At 31.5% G+C, this 19,489-nt stretch overlaps 2 protein-coding genes across 2 annotated transcripts in view; both read right to left on the minus strand.

The window, feature by feature from the left end:
* LOC148276360 (uncharacterized) overlaps positions 1-16,044 on the minus strand; it is a 57,689-nt gene extending 41,645 nt beyond the window's left edge. Inside the window, exon 1 of the mRNA XM_088234375.1 lies at positions 15,243-16,044. The gene's annotated coding sequence lies outside the window, so the exon portion shown is untranslated. The remainder of the gene's footprint in view (positions 1-15,242) is intronic.
* Positions 12,764-13,198, minus strand: LOC148276362 (uncharacterized). Its single transcript, XM_088234369.1, has one exon. It carries the CDS (start codon positions 13,196-13,198, stop codon positions 12,764-12,766), a length of 435 nt encoding a protein of 144 aa, XP_088090495.1.
* Positions 16,045-19,489: the final 3,445 nt, after the last annotated feature.

Below are 19,489 nucleotides of genomic sequence, written 5' to 3' on the forward strand. Positions count from 1 at the left end.
AATATTTCTTCAGTCTATTTGTAAAAAAACTCAATTTACAATCAAAGTAATTTAGATCTTGGTTTTTATTTTCCAATCTAATCATTCTCGGTATACATGGGTGCATGGAAACCATAATTAGTCTTATGATGACCGAGGAACAGAATTTCATTATTTCTGAGTCTACGTGAAGGAACGTTAAGAGATATTTGTTGGAGAATAGTCGGGACATCAAATAAACTATTAAGTATTTCAAACATGCAAATTAAATCTGCATTAAATCGACGTTGTGAGAGACTGGATATATTCAGGAAAAGTTCCATGTCGGTATAGTGATAGTGATCTCTTGTGATTCCTAGTTTGCACGCAATTTTTCTTTTAAATTTATGCTGAACTGATTCAATACGATTTATATAAGTATCATATGAAGGAGACAATATTACGGAGGCGTATTCAAGAATGGGATGAACCAATGACCACTTAAGCGTTTTTAGAGTTAATATATTTTCAAAGAAGAAGCCAAAATAAGACAAGGAGTCAGATAGGGATGTTCGTTGTCTCCAGTATTATTTAATGGATATATACAGTGCGCAATCGATAAAATCAGGGAAAAAAATGAGTCACAGAGAGGGTGTTAAAATACATGGAAAAAAGATAGACATGATAAGGTTTGCCGATGACATCGCCTTGATTTCTAAATGTGAAGAAGAACTCACTGAGGCTCTGACCTCCATGGAAAATGTATTAAATATAATATGGAAATAAACAGGAGCAAAACCAAAGTAATGGCTCTGGCCCGTAATGAACAACAAATAAATATAGTAATGTCAAGAGCAACTCTGAAAAACGCGAAAGAGTTTGTGTACCTTGGAAGCAGAATCACCTGGGATGGCAGAACAAAAAGAGAAGTCGACTGCTGCATACACCAAGCGAGGCTTGCGTTTAACAAAAAATCAAAGATTTTTGAGTCAAATAATATCAAACTAAAACTCCGCAAGCAACTTGCCAAGACATATGTATGGAGCATATTGATGTACGGTTGTGAGACATGGTGCCTTACCAAAAGAGATAAAAAAAGACTAGAGGCCTTCGAGATGTGGTGCTACAGAAAAATATTAGGAATTTGCTGGAGAGACCACATCACTAATGACGAGGTTCTCAATAGAATCGAAGAAGGTAGGCACCTAATCAAAAACATCTCAGAGAGGCGAGCCCGATGGATCGGCCACATTATGCGCCATGAGGGTCTATTGCCCGACGGGAATATTTAGAGCATGTGTGCGAAGATTTTAACTGCGCCTCTTATGTCGAGCTGAAGAGGGCTGCAGAAAATAAAGACCAATGGAGGACGAGATGCAGGACTTTGCTGCAAACCAATCCTTAGGATTGAGACTGCAAAGAAGAAGAAGAATGTTTTCAAATCGGATGTAGTTCTATTAATAAATCCAAAGAATTTAAGAGATTTGTTAAAGATATAGTCAAAAGCTTTGTGCCGTACTGTCTCTGGCACTACCTGAATATCATCATTACTCCCTTCCCGCACCTAATGGTGCATAGGGCACTGCATTGGTACACCAATCGCAGTGTATCTTGATTATTTTTGTTACATGAAGATGATCAGTCTTATTCAAAAGGATTAGTATACAATACCTTACGTCAATTGAAAAAAAATATATCTTCTATTATTTTGTCTTGCATGATAATGCTAAAGTTGTGGGTTAAAGGTTTATGGCTTTTTTTTTATTTTTCGCACTGAATTTTTCGGATCATTTTATTTATAAATGTTTTGTAGGATCATCTTAAATAATTAAATGTTTAAAGATGTTGACTGTTTTTTTATTTATGCAAAAAAACATAAAAACCTGTCAAACGTGAACTAACATATTACAACAGAGATGAAGAACATATTAGAGAAGGGAATGTAGATGTCTAGGCATCTACAGGACTAATGACCTGTCATTGGCTGGTTTAAGTGGCCACTTTACACTCTGTGTAACATTCACCATTCTTCCCATATTTGACCATCTTTATTCCTTAAATTCTTTCGTCTGTTGATGTTTGTGAAGTTAAAGAGCTGAAACCTTTATTAAAGCGGGTGAGATTCATGTAATTGAATTATTTCACCAACATACTAGGCAATGCCCGAATTATATATTTTTCAATTTGTATACTTCTTCATGGACCAGGTAGATTTATCAACACTACACTACAACACTACTATCTCTCCAAAAATTTGGATAAACTCAAAATATTGTTGAAATAATTATTAACAAAAAAAAATTGGGAAATATAACTACTTACAGACTTTTCTATGTCTACATAATAACCTGCAAATCATACAATACTACAATACACCTTCGCTAGTATAGTAGCACAAAAAAAACTAACGTACTGTTAGGACACACGCTTTTAAAGGCTAACGCAAATATTAAATAACGTCTTTTTATGTTTCTCAACAAATTTATTGCTTTTAATATTTATGGTATTTAGTATTTACATACTTTACGGCACAATTATACTAACCGTATACTCGTATAATGCTATTCTGAATCGACTCCATGTTCTCGGCAATAACTATTCCGACGTTGCTGATATTTTTGACATAAAGTATAGCTTATATAAATCAACCCTCTTTAATCATTTCAAAGATGATGAACGGTAATTTACATTTTTTAGATTATAGTTCTTCTATGTTTACTTTTGTATGGGTACTATTCTGTACTATATTTACGTGTATACTTATTTTTTAAATTACTTTAATTGTCATTATTATTACTATTTTTTTTTTTGAGACAAAAGAATTAAATTGTATTTAATATACTTATATTTTGTACCTTTTAAAGAAAAATACATATATATTCTTTTTTAAATTTTATCTGCACACATTGTTTAATTATTTTTTATATCTATATATGTTCTTTATACAAAACTGCTGTGTTATATATGGTATTTATGTAAAATAATACTTTTCATTTTAGTTTTTAGTTTTTCACATTATATTGAAATGTTTATATTATTTTTAATATGTATCTTTTGAAGGTAAAAAGCACTGCGTGCCGTGTATATTAATAAATAATAATAATAAATAATTCTATCCAATATTTATGTGGCCTTAAATGCAAAAATATCAGCTCTACAATTATTTCTCTAATTCAAAAAATCATTGCGGCAAAAAAAATGTTTTTATTATAGATAACATGAAAAGCATATTTTTTGTAATATAATACCTCAAGGGCACTTTACAAAGTGATTCTTTTAATACTAATTTAATTTTAACTAAAACTATTTACTTTAATATCACATGCCACGAATTTATTCAAATGATTTAGAGAACAAAGGGTATTTTAATTTTTTCCGAAACATCACTTCACTCTCACAGTTTTGCACCTCAGCTGGGAAAGCATTCCACGCCATGGAGCTTGCGAGCGACCACAAATGTGCGTTCATCGAATTTGTAGATGTAGCTGATCTAAGCGTTAGACGTCTGTCAGCTAGTTCTTCTGGAATGCATAGTTTCCTTAGATATTTCAGAGCAGAGTTACTAATTCATTTTAAAATATCTAAAATAGAGAGAAAAATTCACGATTCTATAATTTAAACACTTAAACAAATTAAAATATGATGAACTAGCGTACTTTAAAAAAAATTGATTCACCACCGCAGGGGTTCGTTGGATGAAAGATTGAAAGGGATGACTATGATAAAGTCTTTTCTGCCCTTGACAAATTGAACAGGCTCTGTAGGATTCCATTTAGCCCTAAGTGAAGGGCGGATTGATAGCCGGCAATAAAAAAGTTCCAATAATAAAAAAAGCCTCATACAAACTCAGCCTGAAGTTGTTAAATTAGAATTATGTCTTAATTCTAGAGTATCCGTCAATAAGGACCAAAATGGAACCTATTTCCACTTTTAAAGATAGTAATTTTATTACAAACGCATTTTTATGTACATCGTTCTATGTCCGCTCCCTAGTTGCAGCATATGGTGTCCACGAAGATCCTTTAGGAATCTCTTTCAGCTGGCAACTCTTATGCATCCTCCCAAGTAAAGTTCGCGTCCCATAGTTCTGATATGAATTGCTGACAAACAGTCAGCAGTGGGCATCCAGGATGCCGAGAACCTGATGCTTTTTATAGAACCTGGTTAAAGCTCTTAGGAGGCATCCGCAGTACATGGCCAATTAACCATACTGCCTCCGCTGGATGACAGTTGTCACCGGAATTAGCTGGGTTCATTTGCTTTTTACTTTTTTCTTAACAAAATCAAACCACCGAACACCTTTTTTCCAATTATTTTGAGACATCTATTCTTGAAACTCAAACATTTACTATTTCAGGCACTAGTGAAGTACCACAACTCGCATATGTAGAGGAGAATAGATGTTATTCAGGCATTTTTTTTTATATGTACACTGTGTAGGTATAGTGAATGAATATCCTCAATTATTGTTAGGTTATCATATTTAATTTCCTATTTCCGTTAAGGGTTTCATAAAGTTTACGAGTCCACGTGCAAAGTGCTCTATAATGACATCCACGTATGAAGGGTTGCTTCTCCCCGCCTTACAAGGGGGTGTTTAATAATAATCAAGATCACATCACGTCCGTACACACATTCAAATGAAGTAATTTAGAATTCCACGAACGAGACAACTTCGTAATAAACTTAAAATATGTGTTTAACATTATAGGGAAGCGATCTCTATACATTGAATTATTTGATTGATAATTATGTGTATTAATGATTTGTTCTATTTTTTTCTTTTTTTTTGTCGGCCTCGTGGCGTAAGGGTCAGCGCGAATGCCTATCATGGAAGAGGTCTCGGATTCGATTCCCGACATGGTTGATATGAAATATTTATTTAAAAGGGAGTTTCTACACTAGAATATTTCATAGTCATTGAACTGGTACCTGAAGCGTAAGACTGATCATCTCACCTTCATGTTACAAAAATAATCAAGACTTCTAAAATATTCTTCATCTCTGTTGTAATATGTCAACTTATCTTCAATTTTATTCACAAAGTAAAATTAAGTTTTCTGTATGAAAAGCAGTATATGCGTACAATTTTTTCTTCTAAACATGTTCAATTATAGGTTACCGACGAAGATACTTTAAATGTTCATGCAAATATACTCATTTCCGTACACGAATGTTGGTTTAGATAGCTCTGATAATTTCCTATTGTAATCGGGGCCCAGGAATCGACCTCGGGACCTCAAGTACGGTACAAGGCGGTCTCATTTCCACACGATATCCTAGTTAAGAATTTTCGCCGGTGAGTAGCTGTCGAGTCAAAAACACTCGTTAAGCGTCCTGGTGATATTTGACAAAATTTACTTTTTCTTAGTGATCTTTCAAATAAAATAGTGAAAATGTTAAGTATAACAATTTCATAGTAAAATTGTAAACCAAGAATCCGTATTTTTCTCATTATTTATTTATTTATTTATTTATTGATTTACACGCCCAATGGGCTTTTACATATTTTAAAAATTACATTTAAGTGCAGCAGTGAAACATAAGTATGTAAGTTTGGTAAAAATAAAAGATAACATAAGAAAAGCTAAAAGATACAATAATAGGTAAAAATCAGGAAATGTACCAACTTAGGTATATGGTACATAGAAAAATATTTTTAAAATTTACATATGAAAACATACACGCATACATATACATACATATAAGTTTATACATTATTAAAGAGATACATGAGAAAAAGAAATAGTAAATAAAGAAAAATATTAAGAAATTTTACATAAATTAATTTATAACCTTTTGAATACTTAACCTATATTTATATAAAGACAGACAAAATATATCAACTGCACCATACTCGTTACCTAGCCGGTGTAGTCTAGGTATTGGTGAATTGTAATAATAATTGTGACTGCCAGGAGATTCAAAAAATAACGTTAGCTGCCGAGTATTTCGAAGAGGTACTTTCAAGCTGATAACACTAGTTAATTCCGGGACGTCCAATACGCCATTCGCTATTTTATATAAATTTAATAAGTCATTTATAATTCTTCTTTTACATAGAGTTGACATATTTAGTGTACATAATAAATTATCATAATCAATATTTTCAGCGGGTATATTAAGTTTGTAATTGATGAATCTAAGGAATTTACGTTGTACTCTTTCTAACTTTAAAATATGAACATTGTAATATCTATCTTTATCTCGTGTAATATGAAAAATGAGGTACTTTAAGGTAAATAATGAACACTCATATATTTTTATTAGTTTAAATGAGGTTTCCTTAAGTAGAACGAGTACCGTTAGATTCCCCGATAATTGGATGTCCAAATATAGAGGGTTTCTGACTTTACTCCAATCTCTTAAATTTGTATCAACATTACCATCTAGAAGTTAACCGCGCGTGATATAATTTACAATTCCGCCGTCAATATTGACGTAGCAACGTTTAAAAAATAAACCGTTTGATTCAAATAAGTGCCTCTTCAATTGCGAAACAACCTACAATTTATATCATCCGAAAATGTCATATCTTTATACGGTTTTTCTCGTGTTCGCCTTCAAGTGTTCTCTAGTGCGTCTGGACGATCTTCGTTTGGGAGGAATCATAAATATGAAGGCAAATCATACTTTACCGGGAGAGAAAATTGAGGAAATTGTGGAAAAACATCTTTCCATTTTGGATCGGCAGAAAAGACAGCTGCTATTTCCTGTGCAGACTCTAGTACAGGCAAGTTATCTTCCTTGTCTCCTTTTGTTAGACGATAAAAATGTGACTTTATTTGTATCCCGATGTCAGATAAAGGATCTTTGATTCCGCTTTCGAATGTCTTATATCGATTGAAATGTCACTGTATGGATACGTGTATGTTTTTTAAATAGATTCCTCTGAAATGTGTGACGCGCGTCTGAAATTTTTTATATTTTTATAATTCAATGCTCCATTACCATATTTACTAAAACGGTATATTTTATGGTAAATTAATAAAAATATTGGTAAACATTATGTTAATTTATTAGATAATTGAAACAAATAGATTCCTGTATTCGTAACCGATAATAATTTTGACAGTAATTATTCTACAAATATGGAGCGAAAATCTTTATTATTTGCTTTTTATTATTTGTACTTTATTTTTTAATATTTTTTTTTAATAAAAAGAAATATATGCGTTCTTATGATTTACCCAAATATTTAATTTTGAGGGCCATTTTCAACGTGTTGTAAATAACTCACTATTAGAAAATGAAATAGAGTTGGGGTAGAGTGAAATTCGAACCACGGACCTTTAGTCCGTGAGTTCGAGACACTAGCCACAGGACCACGACTCGATACTTATTATATTTACGTATATAATATCAATAAAGTTGTCCGCCATGTTGTCTAATAATCAGTGCGTTGGACTTCTATGCAATAAGTCTCGGGTTCGATTCCCGACATAGTTGAAATGAAATGCTGGTTTAAAAATGTATTTTTTCACTAGATAATGCCATAGTTCCTGGAGCGAAAGATTGATCATGTAACAAAAATGATTTAGATATGTTGCGGTCGATTTCTAGCAAGATTGACATTAATTATCTTTTTATAATGTGGTTTTGCATTCCAATATATCATTGTTCATCCTATGTAATTTTTTTACATGTAACTATGTAAAAAAAATATTAACGAACACTGGGTTTAGAGTACCGATACAAAGACTGATAGCAGGTGGAGAGATGATGATAATAATATAGATAAGCAATTGATGTAGAGGAGTTACAAATCCAATTTTGTAAAAATGCATCTTAGTGGGCTTTGTAATCTGCGAATCAAATATTAGAGTTCTGACATAGGCAGTATTATGAATGTCACATCTTGTGTAAACTGATTTCATGAACTAGTCAATGACAGATAATAAGCACTATAGTCCTTAAGATAGAGCTTGATTAGAATGACAGCTGTCAAACTAATTTCATTAGTGATAGAAAATTACTGATCACCGATCAAATTGACTTTATCAGTTATTTCATGCAATCATGAAACTCTGTTTCTGAAAATTGATATAAAAAAGTCAAAAACAAGCCTTTTATAGTGTGTTTAACACAATTATTCACCAAAAAATGAGACATTTATATTTTTTTCATGAACAACATCGAATGAATTATTTTTTTGTTCGATCAATTTACATTGATCGATTTGTCCCATCTCTAACTTTTTTGCAAAATGATGTAACCTTGTAAAAACGTGGTTAATAATTAGGTTCATTTTAGTTTTAAAGCTGATTTTATATATTAATGTTGATTTATGTTTCAAGCATTGTAATAAAAAAATAAATTAACACGTCAGATGCAAATGATTTTTCGTGTGTCAATATAAATAACTCCTTTGACGTTACTATAAAGTAATGTCATCACTTTTTTCTGATAACTGTCATTCTAATCATGTTACATTTTAAGGACTATAGTTCAAATTATAGTTTATTGACATTAGTTTACAACATGAATGATTTGTAATATTTTTCTAAAATGAAAAATTTTGTTCCAATAACTGGAAAAAATCTTACTATGAAGCCTATAGCCTCGCGGATCAGAGGTCCAAGGTTCGAACCCTACTCTACCTCAACTTGACTTCCGTTTTCTAATAGTGAGTTATTTACAACTCGTTGAAGATGGCCACCAAAATTGAAATATTCGGGTGAATTATAAGAACGCTAATATTTCTTTAAACTTTAAAAAAATATAAATTTTAAATAAGTTATATGCTACAACTATGAGGAACAGAAAACCAAAATGATATAAACAGACAAACGACAGCAAAATAAAATGTCGAAGCTTGTACTTATGTATGACCTCCCTTTTCTTATCTAACACCAACTTAAGAACTCTTGAAAAAAACTAAATAATTAAATGTTAATGAACTTTTTCAACTAGAACATTTAAAATGTATTCATAAGTTAGACACTGGTATCATTGTAGACAAAGAACTAAAACTTGAAAAAAATTGTAATAAACATGGACATAATACAAGAATATCAGAACAATATCACATACAACATTCCAAAACGAGACAAGGACAATCGAGACTAATATTTTACAATTAACTACCAGACAAAATTGAACATAAGACTCAGACAAACTTTTCAAAAGGTGTAAAAAATATTATTATCAACAAAGTTAGAATAAAAAATATCTATTATATTATTAATATTTAAAGCATTAACTTTGTGGTGCATGAATAAAAAGTCATATTTATTTTTTGTAAAATGAATTTAATAATCCGTAAGGGTTATTAAATAAATTTCCGATAATAAAAAATATATATATAAAAATAGTAATTAAAATTAAGTATTTATTAATCTGGTTAAATTTTGTGTAACTAATCCCTAGGAATTTAAGTTTACAAAAATCTTTATTTAGTATTTTAATATCAACAATATTTTGAGTTTGTCCGAATTTTTGTTGACAAGGACCGGATTCAACTCCCTAGTAAGCCGTTGATATTGATGTAAAATGTTCTTCATCTCTGTTGTAATATGTTAATTTTAATATCAGATGACTTTAAGTACAGCAATAGTTGAACTCTCTTAAGTAGAGTATAAAATTATCTAAATACACAACATTAAACTTAAACACCCTTAATGGGACTAACGACCGTCAAAATACGAAAACATGTTTTTTGCTCATATCCTTACAGCTGACCCTCGCAATTACATTAAGTTTTATGTTAAATTTTAGCATTTAATTAATGTTTATCAAAGTATTTTGTAATGAATCATTTTGTCCTACATAAATTTGCAATTTAATTTTGTAATTTTTTTAAAAAAAAGACGCAATTTTGAATATGAAACATTTATCTAAAAGTGTTCACACTAAAATATTTCATAGTCCCGGAACTGATACATGAAGCGTAAGACTGATCATCTTACCTTCACGAAACAAAAATGATCAAAATAAATGCATACTGCAAATCATCTTTTCGAAATATCAGCATATGTTAATTTGGTTTTTCTTTTCTTTTCCTGATCATGTCATTCCATATTGATATGCTATAAACTTTTTAATCATTGAAAAAGGTTTTTTTTTATTTGTTTATTTTTCCATATATATATTATTTACATAAAAAAATTATTCCTTTATTAAAAAGTTTATAGCATATAAATATATGGCATGACACATGACCATGAAAAAAAAAACCAAATTAACATAATATGCTGATATTACAAAAATATTATTTATTTTCAGTATGGATTTATTTTCAATTTTATTTGTTTATTTTATAAATGTGTCTATCTGTTCCTTCCATGCTAATCCAAGACCTCAAACCAACTTTAAACTGTACAAGTGATTTAATGTTTTGTAGTTTCTTGGTTATAAGATTGAAGGATCTTGGTCCATCATGTAAAGATGTCTCTGTGCGAACTTAGTTCTGCATCCTGGAACTGACAGTACACTATCGGATTTATTACTAATACGATTCAAATAATACTAAACAATTCCCTATTCAAATAAACATATTTTAGGCACTGAAATAAATATAATTTTCCAAAACTAAGGAGTCCACTCTCTACGTTTAATTTATTACTACGAAATAGTCAATGTAGTAATAATGGATACGCTGACGCTGAAGTCTTTTCAGACGCTGAAGTCTTTGTGGGCATTTTTTCCAATTTATGTTATAGCTTAATTTTAAGATGTATTTTTCTAAATTGTATTTTTGTAATTATATTTCTATGTAAATAATATATGTGTGGAAAAATAAACAAATGAAAAAATGGGCACACCAATGCAGTGCCCTATGCACTATTAGGTGCGGAAGGGGAATGATGATAAATAAATATGGCTTTTTTTGATGTTTAAGATCGAAAATAATAACGACGCCATTAGGTACTGAAAAGGAATGATGATGATGATTTTTTAATCATTTAGGTTTTTTAAATCCTAGTTCAAATTTGAACGTACTTGCAACACACTTTTATCTGTATATTTAAAATGTGTGTGTGTTTTTTAACATTTAAGAGAAGTTTTACTTTTCAATAAAAAAATATTTCATTCAATTAGAATTACTTTTTTATTTTTGGAACGAGATATGAATGAGAAATGCCGTATTAAGCGTTCTCTGCCGCAACCCAATGTTAAGTTAAGTTGCAATCAATTCCAAAGTTCTACCTCTCCTTGTCTCCTATATCCTGACAAATCCATATCTACTGAACTGGGAGAATCTATGGCAAAACTAACGGATTCTGGACACATACAGATTAACAAGCTTATCTGTAGAATTGAGAATGGCCCTACGGTTGATATAATGGTGCTTGTTTCCGAAAACTAACAGGTTTACCGCGACAAGAAAGCGCAACATATCTAGGACTTATTCTTTCAGACAGTTAAAATGGAACAACCACATTAAATATTACAGAGAACAAAACTAAACTGCGTGTTTCACAAAATAATACATTCCTCAAAAAAAAACAGTAATATATCAAGCTTATGTAGAAAGCCAACTTAACTATCTAATCTTTCTTGTCCTTCAGTTTACGTTGGAACAAGAAATGGTGATATTCCTGTTAAAGAACATATGAGAAGTCTTCACAATAACAAATTCTTTGAATTCACAAATCACCTAATCAATTTAAATCATGACTTTAATAAATGTACGAGAGTTAAAATTTTATAAAAGGTTAAAAGTAAATTATATAATATATATCACATTAGAAAAGCATTAAAAAATAATGTTCCTTTGATAAATAATAAAACAACCTTTCAATATAGCCCATTATTCGATGTTCCATTGTAATGGAAAATCGTATACCTATTAAGCTCACGCTCCTCTTTTCATCCCCTCCCACTTTTTTCAACTATTTCTTACTCAATAAAAAATATTTTCATAACCTAATTAGTGTATTTACATGCAACCCTTACGGGTTGCTTATTGAGATGCATGTCAGTTTTATATTTTTGTGCAACAACTATGTATGGGGAAAGTTTATACTATAGTGGGTTTTGAATGTTTGGTTAGTTGGTGTTCTGACGAAGAGACGGTTACGTGTCGAAACCGGTAGACAAAGAAAAGTTAGTGAGCTATTTTATACAAATATTTAACAACATTTATTACCTTATACCGTTTTGGAGAACCAGAAACGAAACAATAACACAAATACTATGAAGATAATAAAAAATTAATATAACCTAGACACTTAAATTTCAATTCAGTTGTTCTACGCTGCATTTTATTCATCTTCAAATTTTCAATTCAAATCTTAGAGACCTTTTCTTCATTTCACTCTTCTTCGGGCTCCGAAGATCGTAGAGCCTCTCGGCCTGCAGTCGTATTTAACCACGTCTAGAGCATGACCGAAGGTTCCTCCTGTTTCACAACTAAATAATCATTAGCAGGTTCCTTAAAACAATAAATTTAATTAAATAAAAAGTACCCTTTATAATTAATCAGATTGTAATCCCGTTGCGAACTCACGGATCAGAGGTTAAAGGTTCAAACTTTACGACACTTATCCTGCCCATCTTAATCTAAGCAACTTCATATGGGCCGAGATGCTCGGGGTCTGGTATATTTTATACAGTTCTTCGTTATACCGAAAACGCCACTGATTATTCTCTTTCACTGGTCCGCAGATTCTTCGGAGTACTTTTTTGTCAGTATTAGCGCCTCACACTCATATGCTAATACAGTACGTATAATTGTTTTGTATATGAAAATTTTGATTTTTCTGTGGACGTTACGAGATTTAAACACTGGCATCAAGGCAAAGTACATATGTTTTGTCGGCTGCTATGATTTTTCTTCTAATTTCTGCTGGATCCTTATTGTTCACTGTTGTACTGGGTCCAGGAAGATGAATTGCTCGACCATTTCAAAGGGGTAATTATCTTTGTATTGGACACTGCCTCTTAGTCTGTGCCATGGGTTTCTGCTCTGCGTCAAAATTTTTGTTTTCTCAACATTAATTTGCAGTTCCACATCTCGTGCAGCTGTTTCTAAGGGATCAAATACCTTTTTAATGGCTTTTATTGATCTCCCGACAATGTTGATGTCATCCGCATATCTGACAAGTTGGCAACTCTTATAACAAATATTGGAGTGAATGTTTTTTAGACTTCTTCTCATGACATGTTCGAGCGCAATATTAAAAAGAGGTGGAGCCAGGCCGTCACCCTGTTTTAATCCCTGGGATACTGCGAATTTTCCCGTTAGTTCTTCGTCTATTTTGAATTGAACTTTGAACATTAATTTGCAGTCCAGCATCTCGTGCAGCCGTTTCCAAGGGATCAAAGACCTTTTGGATGGCTGTTATTGATCTCCCAACAATATTGATATCATCTGCATATCCGACAAGTTGGCTACTTTTATAACCAATATTGTAGCTAATGTCTTTCAGAGTTCTTTTTGTGACATGTTTGAGCGCAGTATTAAAAAGAGGTGGGACCAGGCCGTCCCCCTGTTTTAATCCCTTGGATACTGCAAATTCTTCCATTAGTTCTCGTTTGTTAGTCTATTTTGACCTGATATCTTGAGTCTGACATGGTTGGTTTGAAAAGTCTGATCAGTTTTAGAGGGACTTAAAATTGTAGCATTATATAGTTTAGACACTCCCGATCTATGCTATCACATGCTTGTTTCATACCCTTATGAATACCTAGACTCCCATATTTCCTTTTCAAAAATGTTCTCTATTTTGGTTGTAATATGCTATTTTAGTTCTTTTCCAAATCTTTGTAGACCGGTTCATAATCTTGGGGAGGATAAAAATCTTGAAGGATCTATGTGCTAACATAGACAAAATATTTTGATATACTGAAGTATGTTTAGTGATTAATAATTCAATGCCAAGTCCATGTTTTCTGTTTATACACCACAACGGGCCAGGGGACCCAATCCAAGTGGTGAATTACAGAAATAATCGAACCCGGAGCCTTACGTGTGAGAGTTTCAAGACCACCGTTCATTTTCTTTTTTTTTAATCCGCGTCAATATGTTTATATAGCCGATCACGTTACCGTTTTATGGTCCTTATTGGTTCCTTTCGGCGACGGAAACTCAAATAAATTCCAATTCGGAATATGGAATAATGAAAAAATTCCGTGTTCTTTGTTTAAAAAATAAATCGGGGATATTTATAATGCTGTATGGGCATATAATTCATTTTATTTGGAAAAGGTTTTTAGTTCCTTGTAAAACAAACGGTTCGTATCTCTTGGTTATTTCAAAACCTCCAGACTTTCTTTTTTACAAAGAATCTGAAACACATTAATTCATTATTAACAATAAAGCCACGTCACCCGTTCAATTTAGAATGTAGAAATTCAGTGGTTTTTTTTATTGTTGAATACTTATTTTTTTATAGACTCAAACTAAGTCAAGAGTTGTATTACCAGCGCTATGATTTTTTTAAGTTTTGTTATTTTTTTATTACTCTACCTGTGACGTCACAAGTTCTCTTCAATGAGTTGTCGTGATTGATGAGTTGGCTTTCCGGTTACCGGAAATCTATTACAACACTCTATCGTTTGATTTCGTAAAAATAATGTCGTCGTTCAAAGTAGTTCATTTTAAAATAAATATTTTTTTAAATTTTCAAGAAACTACTCAATACAATTAAATCATCCAGATGTTTACTAACTGAGAAAGATATTTTCTCATCATCACTATGGCAGCATTATCTGCATGGCATGTGATGTTAATGACCTTATCTCCTTTAGTAGATTCAGTACTTTTTTTAATTCTTAAAAGCGTTTTTTTAAATAAATTTATTCTGCTTGTGTAAGAAAAGGTTTTAGGCCCATATATTGTTGTTGTATATTTAGTTATAAAGGTGCTAAACTTGCTTTGTTTCTTTGTTGTTCTCAATATATGTTATTTTCTTAATGCTAATACTATTTATGTCCCGAATTGAGATGTCGTAACTCCTGGGAATGTAATTTAACGTCTTATACTTGTAAAATACTTTGTGTTATATGATTTATAAATAAAAAAATAAATAAAAAAATGCTCTAATTTTTACCGCTCGTAACAAAACATTTATTATGTCCTATTTCCCATAGTACTGAACTTCTAATTGATTTGAGAGAAAAAAATATATTTGTTTTTTACGTTTATTTTATTACATTTATATTTTTTACATAAAGAGTGGTGAATCGTGTAAATAGATTTTACCTTTGCCTTTTAAAATTAATTTCAACTGAATAAATTAATTCTCCAAATTAACAATATGAGCTAGTGGATACAGCCAACAATCTATTAGAAATGTACTCAGACTAGAGAAAATCAACATGTAATTACACTGACTTACTTAGTGTTCAGTCCTCTTTCTTGTCGGCGATCAGCTCACGCTGCCAGGGAAATTGGTGATCAAGAACACTGCAGGCACACAATTTCGTCTAGAGGCGGCGGATGATGAAGAACGGCGATGGATGATGAAAAGTTTGTGGGGTTGTGCGAATCAAAGCGAAGTTAAAACTTAAACGGTGAAATAGCGAACAGGAGCCTCATGCTGGACTCATTCGTCTTTAGAATTGTATGCGACTTCCGTAATTTGACGAGTGACAGCATTCTTGAACCACCCATAGGAATTCAGTCGATCGAAAACCAATCCATTTTATCCAAAGCACTCGACATTGACAATCGAATGCGAGATCGTAACTCCAGCTGTTAAACTTCTTTCTTGTAAACCACGGTGTTCATGTTTGAATGAAGAGTAGGTATTTTTGTTGTATTTTAACTTAAAGTTTACAACACTGATCCATTTTATGGTGATAAAGTATCAACAAATGTGCAACAAATATAACTAAACTTATTGTTAATCCATTGTCAAATGAAGTTTCATTAGAAACATGATTTAAAAATTATTTTATCCCTTGTCAATCTGTATATACGTATTTGAGATATATGATATTATGCAATATGTTTTAAAATATATTAAATAAATATGAAATATTTCTAAAACATGTAGATGTGTGTTGTGTCAAAAGCAAATAATAATTATAAATGTTGCAGTGTCTTAGTAAAACATTTTCTTTTATTTTTTCATAATATTCCATACCCAAAATGTTCAACAGAAGAAGTCTTACAACAAACAATAAAAGTTTACGTGTGACAGGAGAGCCATAGATAAATACGGATTTGTTAGTGTTGCCACATTCTCATTCGTCTTTGTAATTAAATTGTCGGAGGGTTTTCAAGAATAGCATTATGACGAAGCAATCGAGATGCCCAATCGACTATTGTCGAGTGGGTGACAAATGTCACATCTTTTTAGCATTAGTAACCATTACCTTTTACAATTCAAAAAGCGTGCGTTCATAAGCCCTGTGGATGCCTAGACTTCTATATTTCCTTCTGTAAAAGGTTCTTCGTGTCTGTTGTAATATGTTATATTATGTATTACATTATAAATTATTATAAAAATAAAACTTTGTTATTAGTTTTACACCATTTTTATTTGTTTACAAGAACACTACCACAGTTTTGGAAGAGCACTCCTTCCATCGACGAGTTATATAATACTTTTATAGTAAACACATAATATTGTTAACAATGTCACAGAATTTGAACCAAAAATAAACAAATTAATCAGTGAAACTTAGAGCTGGGGAGTTTTTTTTCCACTTAATCAAGGTGTTAGCATATAAATGGATATTTATCTTAATGACAGATATAAAAACATGATCATTTAGGGAAAGGACGTTAGGTAGAATGTATTTTTTAAAGTTTAGCTCATAAGTGGAAGTTACAATAATTATGCCTAAGATTTTTTTTATTTTTATATTTATTTAACTTTTTGTATATAATGTTACATGTATATTGCCAAATGGCATTTTTTTCCAACCCACCAATAAAATAAAAGTTTTATTTTTATAATTAATTAAGTTACAGAACATATGCGATAGAAAATAAATATGAAAAAGCTGAAGATACATAAAAATATAAATAAACGTATTTATTATTTATATTTAAAGCATTAACTTTGTGGTCAAACCTTTTAATAAATGTTATTAAATATTTGTACATAACCACTTACCGACTTTTCTTTGTCTACCGGTTCCGAGACGTACCCGTCTCTTCGTCAGGACACCAATTAAACCAACATGCAAACCAACATGCAAAACCCACTATACACCTTCACGATAGTTGTTGCACAAGGTTAGAATTTTGTTATTCATTGCGTATCTGATGTCATCTGTAACCTTGATTGAAGCGGTAGTTGTACTATGGCCCGCACGAAAACGTGATTGTTTGGGATCAAGAAGATTATTTGTTAATATATAATTATTTAGCTGATTATATACAACTCGTTCAACGACTCTGGAAAAATAGAAAGAATAGATATAGGCCTGTAATCTTTGACAGAAATTGGTAAAAAAAAATTTGGGAAGTGGTATAATGAATGCTTTTTTCCAAGCTTCAGGAAAATCTCCAGTATTTACAGAAAAGTTTATAATGTGAGTAATAACCGGTGAGAGAATAAGGAAAATAAAGTGTATCAATTTTATACTCAGCTGATCACTGCCTATAGATTTGGTTTATAGAAAGTAAAATACGTTGAATATCAGTTTCTTGAACGGAAGAAAATAAAAACGGTGGATAATTGTAGGAAGGTGCCATACTTAAACGTCGGAGAGGGTTGGATTTAGTGCTGACATCCAGTATTAGTGGAGGTGTAGCAAAATGAGTATTAAGATCGTCTAGTTTGACAGTTGAAGATACTGTTATTTTAAGTTTACCGGCGCCAAGAGATTTTAAAAACGACCAAGTTGTACAAGTAGAGTTTTGTAATATGTGGGAAGACATCACTCTTGTTTACTTTGTAACACTCATAACAATTTTTTATTTTCATAATAATTTATAATGAAGTGTTACGAAGTGAATGCCAATTCAATCAACAATATTAAATTATAAATTGTTCACTGCTGTGGCTATTTCTGTATAAGAGCTGTTTGTTAAAGGTTCTTTAAACCGTTGATGAATAAAAAAAAAGTATAAATATATATATATATATGTAGGTACAAATTTATGAATATTTTTGTAGATGACCTATAAATCACCGCTTACAACTGGTGTAAGTGTAAATAATATGAAATTAGCAAAAATCATGCAATTTCGCGGTAGCTGTCAAACCGGTTATTAGTCTGTTAAACTAAGAGATCGACCTGACATTCGTTAAAAACAGGTTAAAAATACAGAAAATATGCCAAAAAGTTTTAATTGCTTATTATAAGGGGCTCCCAACCTTTTTGCACTCTAGAATATCGGTAGGGTGGCGGGCACCACCTATTTTAAATCGACAAACTCCTTCCATAACTTCTCATTTTCCCATCATTTATTTTCTTATATTCATAATTTATTAATAAATAATAAACAAAAATGTTTCAAAATAGTAAAATTATTATTCAAATTGCATACACACAGAGAAATGTATTTACAAAACGTATACAAAAAACAAAAATACAAGAACTTTTTTTTCAAAAAAATATAATATCAATATGCCAATGTGATCTTTCATCATAATAGTATTTGAGGTAGAAATTAGTATTTACTTTTTGTCCTAGCTATAATTTTTTTAATTAATTTATTTTTTCTATTGTGCCTGTATGTACTATAAAGATTTTTGTTAACCATTTTTTTAATGGACTAAGTCCGTTAATAAATAAATAATTAGGGGCACTGCATTGGTACACCAATCGCAGCGTATCTCAATCATTTTTGGTGCAGGAAGGTAACATCATAAGTCTTACGCTTCAGATACCAGTACAGGGACCATGTGTATTCTAGTGTGAAAACACCCTTTTAAAATAAATATTTTATATCAACCATGTCTCTAGCATGGTAGGCTAACGCGCTGACCATTATACCACGAGGCCGACAGTATTGTGTACAACATTTTTTTTATCTAAAAGATAATGTTTTTAGGTCCAGGCGGATGGAGAATACAGCTCTGTATGAGAAATAGAACTATGACCCTGGACGTGTGCTTTCGACTAGATGCTGCTCTCGTGTAAAAATCCTCATTAAGGAAATCGAGTGGAGATAAATTCTCATCTTTGTCGTAGTTTACGTGTTCATTTAGCATTCTTGAGGTCCAGGGGTCGATTCCTTGAAGGGTAAACGTGGAATATTGATTTCAAAGTTTGTGACGTACTTGTTAGTTACTTTTAAGTAACAAATGATCAAACAACGACGGATTTGAGTTGCCAATGCAGTGTCCTATGCACCTCTGGGGCGAAAGGAGGATGATTTGACAAATTACTGCTGATTCGCTGTGATTAGAGCAAAATACTATACTGTAGATATGAGAGTGATGTAATATATTTTGAATGTATAATATTATAACCTGTAAAAATAGGGTAATTATTTATTTATTATTTTACTGGAATAAAAATTTAAATAAAATAATAAATAAATAATAACCCTATTTTTACAGGTTTCTTTTTGCATGGCGTCTCCACTAGGACTCAGAAATCAAAATGTTGTCGTGAACCAAGGATTCCAGCTCAACTTCTTACTGCCAAACATGACCAACAAACTGCCCAGCTCTTTCCT

The sequence above is a fragment of the Micrasema longulum genome, unplaced genomic scaffold, assembly GCF_059751315.1.
Source record: "Micrasema longulum isolate JH-2025_06_02 unplaced genomic scaffold, ASM5975131v1 h1tg001232l, whole genome shotgun sequence".
Lineage (NCBI taxonomy): Eukaryota > Metazoa > Arthropoda > Insecta > Trichoptera > Brachycentridae > Micrasema > Micrasema longulum.